Here is a 12,466-nt window from a genome sequence, read left to right on the forward strand (position 1 = left end):
GAAAGACCTGGAGCCCCACAAATTCCTCCCCCTCTTTGCCAAATCCCACTTCTTTCTACATTCACTCAGGCTGCTTCATGAGCCAGTGGCCTTTGAAGTAAGAGATGTGGGTTAACTAGAGCCATATTTCAGACTCATAAGACAGAGACATGGGCAGCTGGAGATAGGTTTATACCTTCTTTCTAAATTTCACTCAGGGTAGGTTCCAGTATCTCTCCTCCAGATTGAGAAGATAGACAAATTCACACGTACACAGATGCTCATTTAGGGGTGTAAGCATGTGTGTTGTGCTTAAGCCTTGCTTTATTTTCCCTAAGTACAACACACAACATAAGAGTTTATAGTGTGCTTTGGTCAAGAATCAGTGAACACCCAAATTCATATTCACAAACTTGCTTACTTGTAAATCAGCAACCTGGATATAAAGTAAAATAAAGATCAAAGTATCTCAGTGATAAACTCCTAGTGTTTGTAAAGATACAAGTTAATTTTTTCCCCGTACCTGTGGCATGTGGAAGTTCCCAGGCCAGGGACTGAATCCAAGAGGCAGCTGTGATCTGAGCCACTGCAGAGAACATTCTGGATCCTTAACCCTCTGTGCCACAGTGGGAACTCCAACGAGTTAATTTTAAAATCTTACTTTTGTGGAGTTCCCGTCGTGGCTCAGTGGTTAACGAGTCCGACTAGGAACCATGAGGTGCGGGTTCAATTCCTGGCCTTGCTCAGTGGATTAAGGATCTGGCGTTGCTGTGAGCTGTGGTGTAGGCTGCAGACGCGGATCGGATCCCGCGTTGCTGTGGCTCTGGAGTAGGCTGGTGGCTACAGCTCCGATTAGACCCCTAACCTGGGAACCTCCATATGCCATGGGTGCAGCCCTAGAAAAGGCAAAAAGATAAAAATAAATAAATAAAGTATTACTTTTGTTTTGAAGATATGATATTTTCTTTGAGGCAATGATAGAGGAAGAAAGCAAACCTTGCTTTCTGTACCAGGAAATTTTGTAATTAGGAGGAAGGGGAGGAGGGGAAATTAGCAGCCCCTTGCGGTCCCAGAAGATTAGGGCCAGGCTTGTGAGCATTCCATCCTGAGGAAGACAGTGAAGCTGATCTCAAAGGATGAGGAGAGGGATGGATGAAAGGGGAGAATCCATAGGACCTGAGGACTTCGCTGGATTGGGGAGAAGATACATTACAGTGGGAGAGGACTGAGCTGATGATGTCATTACACATAAACAGAGTGTCAGAAGCAAGCCTTTTTTTTTTTTTTTTTTTTTTTTTGCTTTTTAGGGCTGCACCCGCAGCATATGGAAGTTCCCAGGCTAGGGGTCAAATCAGAGCTACAGCTGCCAGCCTATGCCACAGCCACAGCAATGCTAGATCCAAGCCATGTCTGTGACCTACACCATAGCTCGTGGCAATGCTGGATCCTTAACCCACTGAGCAAGGCCAGGGATTGAACCCGCAACCTATTGGTTCCTAGTCAGATTCGTTTCTGCTTTGCCACAACGGGAACTCCAGAAGCAAGCCTCCTTTGTCATGGAAACATGAAGCTCAGGATATTCTGGAGGTGTTGGCAATAAGGACAAAAGGCAGGGTGGGGAGACTGAGGTGAGAGATGCTTAGGAAACCATGAAGCAGGATCACCTCTCTAAGAGCAGGAGAGAGTGAGGTCTGAGTCCTGGTGGGTATGATTGTTAAGGTGAGAAGGGAAGAGGGCTCACAGAGGGACTCAATGTACCAGGCGAGTTGGGACACTGTAGCATTGCCAACATCAGAGCAGGAGGTGGGGACCCAGAGCCCATCTGCAGGGCTGCGGCCTGGAGCTCAGGGTCAGCAGTATGGAGGGTGTAAAGGGGAGAAGGGTACCAAATATCAAAGACCAGAGCAGCTTGGAGATAGGTCTTACCCGCATGCCTTCAAATCGAGACAGGGCCCGCAGTGGCCTCAGGGCACGGAGGGTTCGAAGGGCTTTGATGGATGCCATATCAGAATACTGCAGCAACTTTGCTATAAGGCTTGTCAGTGAGATCTGAGTGCAGGCAGAGAGAAAGAGCATCACCCTAGGTAGGGTTCCAGAAAGTTGGTCCTGGTAGAAAGAGATGGGAACTCCCTCCCACCTCTTACTTTGCCGACATGGCTCCCACCTTATTCTGAACTTCAGTGAGAGGTGTAGCAAGAGTTCAGTTTCTTCTCTTTCATTAAAGATTTCATTAATCATTTATCTGAAGCTTTGGGCAAGAATATTTCAGTCTCCCACATCACCACCCCCTGGTATGCAGATGGTCAAGCTCCCAGTGGAGTTCCCCTTCCCCTTCTCCTCTAGGACACCAGCCAGGCCCCAACAGCCATGAAAATCTAATTGACCTTCGGAGACTTGGAGAGATGCTGATCCTTCATGGGGGTTATGCTGAAAGTCTATTTTGAGGAATATAAAGTGAGTCTTAATTGTTTTTGCTCAGAAAAGTGGAAAGGAAAGAGTCCTGGGCAGGGTGGAATCTTGTTCCCTCTCAACCATAGTTTTTTGGGACTTTGGATCAGTGCCTTGCTACTTCAGGTGGCATTCCCACCCTTTGTAAAATGAGAACCCCAGGACCCTCACAGCTCTGCAGCTCCTCAGGAAGAGTGACTGGCATGGGGCCATGAGATCCCACTTTGACAGGCAGTTGAAATGTAATTACTGAGTTGGGAGTCTGTGTTATAGGTCGGTCAATTTTGTCTATTTTTTAGTGTTGGACCAAGGACATCAAAGGACACATATTGACATGGAAAAATGGTCACATCTTCCAGGAACTTCAAAGGTGCCAGGGAGATTCCATGTATATTGGCTTGAGCTTGCCAGAGGATGTGACCCGATCCTGGGAGATTCCAACTGTGCCCTGATTGGTGGGCTGAACTCAGGCTCCGCTTACCTTGACAGCTAGGTGGGGATGTACATCAGAACTTCTGAAAGGGCAGGGTTTACACTTGGGTGCTAGAGCCTCGAATAAAGCCCTTTCTCTGAATGGTGACTTCCTTCACCAGGACAAAAAGGTGGAATGGAAAGGAGCTCCTTCCTTCATCCAGGCAAGGCTCCAAACACCAGTAGGTGGCACCCAGCTGCCTGGGAGCAGGAGGTCTGGGGACAGTTCCATGCTAGACCCTGTTCAGTCTTTTGTTCAGCCTCTGGGAAGTCTGCCTCCTATACAAACTCTGCAGTTGGGGCAGTCAGGAGCTGGGGCCTGTCCATCAAAGCCCTCCCACCCAAGCCCAGCTCCACTTCCACTGCTCAGGCACTAGCCTCCCCAGTATTGCATCCATCCCATCATTTCTCCACTGCAAATTTGATTATGATCATGTTTCTCTCTTACTCCCAAGCTTCGCTAATGCTAGCATTCTCAGGATAAGCTCCAGACTCCCTACTCTGTATTATATAGCTACAGCCTGCATTTCCAGTCATATTTTGCCCATATATCCTATCCAAATAAAATCGTTGCATAAATGTACCTGTCTGTACCTTTGCCCAAGGTCATCCTTTAATTGAGATTGGACACCACCAGTCCTTCTTTCACCTTGTTGCCCCTGCCCATCTTAAACCCCACATCTAATACCACCTCTTATATGAAACCTTCACAACTACCCAACCCCCAGAATGGAAGAAGGCTCATGTCTCTGTGTTCCTAGGACACTAATTATTTCCAGCAGTGCTCACCACATTCTCTTCCTCATCATATGTTTATTTCTCGCTGTGTGTCTTATCTGATGGAAGATTAAAGTATAAACTCCTGGAGATAGGGAATTTTTATTTCTTGGCTTCTGTCTCTCCAGAGCACTTCATAAAACAATCCAATATTCAGTTGTTATAAATAAACATTGGATAAATTGAATCATGTTGGGATGGATTGATGGAAGGAAGGAAGGGAATAAAGGAGAAATCTTGATGAAAGTTGAAGGATGTTTGGATAAAATAACGGATTAAATGATCTAAGCATGGATATGATAGTTGAAGGAAAGGATGGAAAAAAAGAAACCAAAGGAGAAATGACAAAATACAGAGGCATGGATAGTGGATGAATGGGATAGATTGGGGAAGATGGATGGCTGGGTAAAATGACTGATGGATGAATGAAAATATAGAGAGGCGGATAGAATAAAGGAATGGAAGAGATCACAGAATGGACAAAAGGTTGACTGGATGGATGAATGGATGAATGGAAGAAAAAGGACAGATGAGTGGAAGAAAGGAAGGATAGATAGATAAGTGAAAGGAAGAATAAAAAGATGGAAAAATGAGTGAATAGAAGAATGCTTGAATGAGTGAACAGAAGGTCAGATGACTGGATAGTTCAATAGAAAGACAAATAGGAAGATAGAAGGGTTAAGGACCAATGATGGGTGGAAGGAAGGTTAAGATAAATAGATGAGTAGAAGGGAAGGGGGAAAGAAGAATGAGCATGGATGGATGGAAGGAGATGATATGAATAGATGTTAGGAAGGAAGGAAAAAGTCAGGGTGAATGGTTGGAGAGATGGGAGAGGGATGTATAGAAGGAAGGGTGGAGGGTCAGAAGGAAGAATTAGTAGGAGGAGGGATGCATGGATGAGTGGGTGACCATTTCAGGTGATCAGGGCTGAAACTAGCGAGACCTACTTAGGTGGGAATTACTATGCCCTGAACAGGGGTGGACAGCTAGAATAAAACATTTTCCCTTCATTTATGAGGAATTACTTGATATTCACAAAATTATCACCTGTGATTCAGATTTCAGGCCTCACAGCTAATCCTTGTGTTGCAGTGGCCTGATGCTGCTAGTTCACTGGTGTCAGGAAAGAAGAGAATTGGGTGCACAGACCTGCTGTGGAGGACCTGCCAACACAGGAGGCTGGACAGAATGTTCTGAACTGGACCCCATCCAGCTTCAGGAGGCAAGCACCAAATACAGACACATTTCCTAACACCTCTGATGTGCAGACCTTGGCACTGGTGGCTGTGGGAATGTGAGAGGCAGAGACAAACATAGCACGTGCCTCCCCTTGCCTGCAGGGACCCTCAGCCATGCAGCAGGGAAGAAATAGCTCAGGCAGCCATCCTGCCAAGCCAAGACTGTCAGGGCCTGGACAGATAGAGGACTGTGTGGTTAAGAGGAGGAGGAGGTCACTCCTGGCTTTGGGGCTAGGAGGACTCTTAAGAGAAATTTATTGGGGATGGTATCCCCAGAGTTTTGAGGAATCTCAAGTTTAAGGTGTGGGAGGTACACGGTAAATCCCCTAATGCAGGGCTAGTGGCCACAGGTTAGTCTGAATATAGAGTTCCAGCTCATCACCCCTCCAAAGGCAACCTCTGCCCCTTTTAATGCCACTGGGGAAATACCAGTGGTATAAGCTCAGTGGTTCTCAAGCCTGTTTGCACACTGGTCATGCCCAGGAGCTTTCGCAAAATACTGATGCCTGTACTCCATCTAGGACCAATAAGACCTGAATCTCTGGAAAGAGTAGTGTTTGTTCATTGTGTTCTTGAGAGCTCCTCAGGTGATTCTAAAGTGCAGCCAGGGCTGGAGACCATTGAGTTGGGGGAGGGTTGATTCTCTAAGCTGGACAATTCCCACTATCCATAGGTCCAGAAGCTGTGTCAGTGGATGCAAGGTCATGTGCCATCTTGCTTTGGATATAAAATACAGAGGTCAGTAAGCAGTCTTTCTGGATGGAGACCTAGGAACTGAGGATCACTGTTGTGTTGGAATCATGTACTGCCCAGATCTTACCTGGACCACGGATACGCAGGGCTATTCTCAGACCCCTTGCTAAGAATTCTCTTTGGAGTAGCCCCTGAAGGTCAGACCTCTGAGCTTCCTTTGCACTGGATACAGTCATCAGCCAGAGGAGAGGACCCCAAACCCCATACGTGCCTACTGGGCCACTCACGTTCACGATGAGGAAGTCCAGCCAGCACCAGGCGTTGGTGAAATAACTGTTTAAGCCATAGGCCACCCACTTGAGCAGCATCTCAAACACAAAGATAAACGTGAACACCCTGTCAGTGTACTCCAGCAAGGCCTTCACTGTGGGCTTCTGGTCAAGGTAAAAATCTTCAAAGGCCTGTAAGGAAGGGAACAAAGTGGTAGGCAGACAGCCTGGACCCAGAGCCCTGGGGCCTAGGGACTGGGAGGGGCCCAGTCTGCCCTGCCTGCAGTCGCTAGAAGAGTTTGCTAACCAGCTTGCCCACATCATTTTGTTTTCTGCTCTGGGGAGGAATGGTGGGGGTAGTGGAGGAGGCTCTGGAAGATATAAACCAGGACTTCCTCGGAGCCAGTGGGGACACACAGCCCTGCTTACTTTGCAGGGGAGCTGAACACAAGTGAGAAAGGAAACCTTCTCAAATTGGCTTTTGGAAGTAAACCAAAGGAATTGCTAACAGTGACTTGGTTTAAAAATAAAAGCATCAAAGGATGTTCATGAAAATAAAAGTAAGACTCCTACATCTCACTGGTAATCAAGGAAATGCAAATGAAGAAAAGATGCCGTTTCTCTTTTATCAGATTGATGAAGATGAAAAGGCACTGGTGTGGGGGGAACCCCCAGTGTCAGTGTGGTTGTAAAGAAGCAGCTACTGTCACACAAGGCTGGGGGAAGTGAGAACTAGTTCAGTCTTTTGGGAAGCCAATTTGGTAATATGATTCAAAGGTTTTAGAAACCCAGCAATTCTGCCTTCAAGAGTGTGTCCTTAAGGACCCTAGATATTACTGGTGCCCCACCCAGATCCTGTTTAAGGGGCCAATGAGACCATCACTGCTGTGAACATTGGCTGCTAACAGCTGGCCAATGCTTCCATTGCCCGAGGACACTTCCTTGGGCTGAAGGGAATTGCCTCCACCTTAGGAGGTTATATGGCCCCTCTGGAGGCAGCCGCAGCCAGTGCCTGACTGTCCCCTTGCCTCAAGATGGGACAGTTCTGTGATGTCCTTTATGCTTTAGAGCTTCTGTGGGATCAGGCTGAGGCTGGGATTCATGTGAACCCAAGTATTTTCTCAGCTTCTTTCCCTGTCCTACTTCCTTCACATGCTCCAAACTTAGAGGGAATGGCCTCCACAAACTGCATCAGAATTCCTGCCTCCAGTTCTGCTTCTAAGGCTGGACCTAAAACTGGAAATAAGCCAACATCTCTGAAGGAGTGTATATAAGGATATTCAGTGCTTATTAGAAGTGAGCATGGGGATTAGTTACACTGAAGCCATTTAATGAGTTGGGAGGAGCACAGTACCAAGAAAATTTACTGAGAAATTACAGAATGCACCAATGTGGTTTCCATTTGTAATATTTATGTATTACATGCATAAGAAAGATGGGAAGGAAGTGCACCAAAATGTTTTCAAAGTGAGATTCTCTTTGAGTGATAGGAAAATTGGTGATATTTTTTCTTTGCATTTCCCCATAATTTCCAAGGTGTTTTTTTTTTTTTTTCACTTTGTCAGATAAAAACTCATGCTATTTTTTTCAAACATACTCGAAGTAAAAGCATAAGGAAGACTAAATTTGGTGCCAGCCTGTTTCGTCCCTTGGGGAAGGAGATGGGGAGGGAGGGAGAGCAATGGGGTGGGGCCAGCAGCTGGTGCCCCGTGTGAGCTCCCAGGCAGGAGGGGAGGGTGGGAGAGCAGCTGGGCATGTGGAGAAGGGGAGGAGGGAGAGAAGGGAAGGGATAAGGGGCAGTGGAGAGGAGAAAGGAGGAAAGAAAGCCCGTGGGAGCCAATGAGGTAATGAAAAAAGCATCTGTCCACAGCCAATGTGGTTACATTCTCATCAAATGATGGAGGTTAAAATTTTCAGCATAGAGGGAAGAGTAGGTGTGGTGAAAGCACTTCCCAGTCTCCTCTTGTTGTGCAGTGTGGCCTCTGCACTCAGGACTCTGCTGAGACTGCTATTTTAGGGGGACAATTGCCACCCTGTGCCAGGGCAGTGGGCAGCGTCAGACACTGCCACCCCCTCTCCACTCAGCCAAGGTGGCAGGCCAGCCTGCTCCGTGAAACTCTTGGAGCTTTGTGCCTAGTTTTCCTCTCACCTCTCAGATCATACCTTCTCATCTGCCTTTGCTCCTCCCTAAGGCTGGGATGACACCCTGAGCAGTTCTGGCTCCCTTCCTGGGAAATCTGGCACTTAAGTGGGTGCCCACATAGTCTGTAGACTCTTTTCAGGGAGTAAACCCAGGGAGCAAGAAAAGTGGAAAGAGTCAGGGCCATGAATCAAGAGGTAGGGCGCTGGTCCTCCCTTTAACTAATTAGCCGGGATCTGGGCAGCTCCCCACATGTCTTTGTGCTGAGGCTTCCTCATCCATAAAATGTGGACAGCTGGGGATGATGAGCCCCTTCCTGGGTCCACATGTACCTTAGTTCATTGGGAAGATTGGCTGAGATTGTGTAGTGAGCCTAAGCACTACAGAAACATCTGCAGAGAGAAACATTCTTTCTTGTTCTACAAAGCTGGGCATTCAGCAAGGGGCTTAAGTGTCTCAGCTCAGAATCTCTATGCCTGTAAGGCTTTGTTATTCAAAGTGTGGTCTATGGACCAGCAACATCAATATCAGGTGGGGGCTGTTGGAAATGCAAATTCTCAGGGCCCACCCCAGACTTTCTGAATCAGAGTCTGCCTTTTTTGGGGAGGTGGGGGATGAACCCACAGCATGTGGAAGTTCCTGGACGAGGGATTGAGTCCATGCCATAACAGTGACCCAAGCCTCTGCAGTGACAAGGCCAGATCCTTAATCTGCTGCACTACAAGGGAACTCCCAGAATCTGCATTAACACACTCCCCAGGTGATTAAATTTTGAGAAGTGCTGTTGTAATGGTTTGTGGTAAGCTCTGAACGAGTAATAGAGATATTTGCAAGCAGCTTGATACGGCAAGGGAGATCAGAAGGTGGAAAGTCAAGGACTTTGGGATCGAATGAGGGCTACTGACAAACTGGGTAACCTTGGACAAGTCCTATAAACCCTTTGAATGTCAGTTTCCCCACCTGCAAAGTGGAATGTACATACTCAGTGCTTAAAATTCGTGCAGGCAGGTGTAGCAGGCCAGATATGGGCACCTCCAAGCCCTCCTGCTGAGGGAGCCCACGTGTGGGGCTGTGGTTTGCCTTTCAGCCGCAGATGAGGAGACTTTTGGCCCAGGGATCAGGGGAGTCCACTACTGCAGCCTCAGGGTTTTTGGATGGTGTGAGACCCCATCTGGAGGGCTTTGGGGTGGGGACCCCACCTCTCCTCACCAGTGCTCCGCTGCTGAGCAGGATCATGAAGATGATGAAGCTCTCAAACCAGCTGTGCTCCACGATGCGGTGGCAGGTCTTGCGCACTTGCCAGCTCACGGCCCATGGCAACTTGGAGCTGTTCACTCTGCAGCAGGGACAGTGGCGAATGCAGCCTATGGGGAGAGAGGACTGATGGTGAGTGATGTTCCTCCGATAAAGGAGGAGCATTTGGGCCCCAGCCCTGCAGGGAAACCGCTTTGCTAGGAAACCCACTTGCCACTCCTTTGGAGAAGAATTGGGGTCCATCTCAGGCAGCCTCTCCCACCTGCCCTTTAGGTGCCCCTCTCCACTCTGGCTCTTGCACAATCTCACGTCCTCCCAACCATCTTCCTCCCCATAGAGGATACCATAGTCTCCGTCCAGGAGACTTATCAAGCCCTGGACCTGGGCCTGGGCCTGGGGGTATCTGAGGGGCAAGGCCATGAGCCTGTGCTGAACTGGGAGGTCACCACACGGCGGGAATGGGGCCTGGGCAGCCTAGCCCAGGGTCATGTGAAACTGGAAAGTATTTTTTCAAATATTTTCAAGTATTTTTTCAAAACTTTTCCATAATTATTTACATATTCATTATTATTCATTTATTGTAAAATGTCTACTGAGAATGCAATGGGCCTCGCTGTTCTAAACATTAAGAGCAATGATGAGAAAGATGCAGGTTCTACCTTTTAAGAGTCACATAGACTGGAAGGACACAGATGTATCAGGGCCCTCCTCTGGGCCCTTTGGGGCCCAAGTCAGGAGTTTATGGTGGTGGCCACCTTTTCCCTTTCAACTTCCAGAGGGATAGTTTACATAACTCGGTGAGTGTTTTTGAGGGTCAGAAGGGAGGCAGAGCATCTGTTATCCGGGTCTGATGCAATGTAAGTTGCATATCCCACCGCTAGGCTGCTCCCCGTTGACATCTGTGTTTGATGCCGGGCCCTCAAGCCTGGGAGTGAGGAGCAAGGGGCCCTGCTTCTCAGTCTCCCATGGACCCCAGGCCAGGACCCCAGGTTCAGAGAGGCCCAGATCCGTGTTTGTTGAGCTAGATTCTGGCCCTAATGAACATCAATCTAGATTCTGCCACTCTACCTTCTGTGAAGCAGTCATCTGGTTCGTCGAGGTCATCTGCCAGCTCGGGGATCTTCCTCAGGATCTCCTCAGGATCCAGGCAGTCCACAGTGCTGCCTTCTGAGGAGCTTGTGTCATCCATGCCCTGGAGGGCAGAAAACCCAGCAGTAAACTCAACTCTCTGAGGGGCCCAGTGAATCTGCACACGGTCACCACAGGTCCAACTGGCCCAGGGCTCTGAAATGTTCTAAGATGTGGCGAGAGCACCCTTGGGGCTGGACCACCATGGCGTCCCTTGTGATTCAATGCCTCACCAGCTGAGCCCCAGAACAGCGATGCTCTCTGTGGAGGCCCGGAGGTTCAGCTGTGTGAGGCTTTAAACCTCTAGGCCCCTGATGGAGTGCTGGCGGTGGCCCGAGACACCGTAATTACACCCACAAAGACGCTCAGCCTTCACGGGGCTTGAATATTTAATCACGGAGCAATGCTTCAGGGGCCCTGCTGCCCTCCTGGCAGCTTCAGCCCTATAATGTCTCCAGATGAATTCAATTAGGAGCTGAAGCTGCTCTCATATTAGTAAACCTGATCGCTTGGCTAATGGACCCAAATGGTGGGGTGGGTCCCCATCTGTCACTGTCAGGCTCCTCCCTGCTTGGCCAGGGTCATGGACAAAACAAAAATAATCCCAGCAGTGGTGTACTGAAAACAATGAGTAGAGAAAACTAGCTGGGGGAGTCCTCAGAATGCCCAGCAGGAACCTATTGTCCACGTGTAGAAGATGGGCCAGCACCCAGCTGGACCCAAGAGGCTGGTGTTCACCCAGGGCCCTCAGATCCCCTCTCAAGCCCACCGTCTGTCTCACCCCGCTGGGTTAGCCTTGCCCAGAGGCACTGGCTCTCCTCAAACCGATGGGCTTGATAACTTTGGGATGAATTATGTCTTCCTTATTTTTGCTTTCCCAGTGCCTGGCACCATCAGCACTCAGGGGCTAGGTGTCAAGTTAAATTCTTGAATTTAATACAGTACTATTACAGATGCTGAGTCTTTAGAGATACCTCTTTCAGTGTAGCTTGTTTTCTTTAAAAATTTGTAATGAAATCACCAAGTATATTTTTACCTCTTATACGCCATTCCTAAATCTTCCTGCTCAGTCTATGTGAGGCTGTCAGTAGAGCACTCTGTACAGACAGCCTCGCCCCAGCACCAGTCTGGTTTTGGCCAGAGAAGATGGTGTGGACAAAAGAAAGCGGGGGTGGGAGGGTGGGGGCTAGTCACAGGGAAGACTCCCTCACCCACAGGAACTCTGGCTTTTATCTGCTGGCTCTGAAAGATACTTAACTTGCTCTGTGGATTGTCTTTTGTTTCCTTTTTTCTTGGCTGTCATTTTCTGGGCACTTATTTCCATTTCAGGCAGAAGCTAAACACTTGACAAGCAACATCTCATTTAAGCTTCCAAAGAATCCTACCAAGTAGGCATTATGGCTTAGTTTCACAGATGGAGACATGGAGACTAAGAGGGGTTAAGGAAATGGTCCTTGGCCTTCCAGTTTATGGAACATCACTCTTCCCACTGAAATCATGCTGATTCACCCAGAGGTTAGGAAGGACTTGAAAAATTCTCAGCATGAGACACGATGTTATGTGGTTGAGTGCAGTCTGGAATACCCACGCCTGGCCCCGTCAACCAGCCCCACCATACCACTGGTCAGGGTCCAGGAGGCTGTTCTGCATCTCTAGGAAGCTCACATACCTACCTCTGCAGGGCCCTGAGCAGCAGCCTTGGCTTTCCACTTCTCACCTAGGTATGGAGCCAGGTCCTCAGAGGATGTTCCAGGACCTGGGCTCCTGGATGAGGAGTCCTCAGACCTCCCAACTTGCTGCAGCTGATCCTGTTGGTGAGAGAGGGTCCCAACTTGTATACGTGGGCTCCCCCTCAGCTGACCATTTCTAAGTTTGAAGAGATCTTGTACAGCACAGTCTGCCAGAGCCAAGGACCTAATATATACAACTAACATAATACGGTCAGACAGATCTGTGTGTAACTCTTGATGTCATTACTTACAAAAAGTGTGACCTTAGGCAAAGTTATTTAACTTCTCTGATCTTCCTTTTTACCCCATCTACAAACTTAGAGAAGGCAAGATCTA

General features: G+C 48.3%; 1 protein-coding gene across 3 annotated transcripts in view; it reads right to left on the reverse strand.

Moving 5' to 3' along the window:
• Positions 1 to 12,466, reverse strand: part of SCN10A (sodium voltage-gated channel alpha subunit 10) — an 86,256-nt gene that overhangs the window by 12,265 nt on the left and 61,525 nt on the right. For all 3 annotated transcript variants that reach the window (XM_047754349.1, XM_047754344.1, XM_047754339.1), the window contains 5 exons: positions 12,074 to 12,208; positions 10,341 to 10,464; positions 9,228 to 9,382; positions 5,897 to 6,070; positions 1,906 to 2,028 (listed from right to left, as the gene is read on the reverse strand). In XM_047754349.1, the coding sequence (XP_047610305.1) occupies positions 1,906 to 2,028; positions 5,897 to 6,070; positions 9,228 to 9,382; positions 10,341 to 10,464; positions 12,074 to 12,208 (711 nt within the window). The remainder of the gene's footprint in view (positions 1 to 1,905; positions 2,029 to 5,896; positions 6,071 to 9,227; positions 9,383 to 10,340; positions 10,465 to 12,073; positions 12,209 to 12,466) is intronic.

Source organism: Phacochoerus africanus, chromosome 1 (assembly GCF_016906955.1).
Source record: "Phacochoerus africanus isolate WHEZ1 chromosome 1, ROS_Pafr_v1, whole genome shotgun sequence".
In the NCBI taxonomy this organism is placed as follows: domain Eukaryota; kingdom Metazoa; phylum Chordata; class Mammalia; order Artiodactyla; family Suidae; genus Phacochoerus; species Phacochoerus africanus.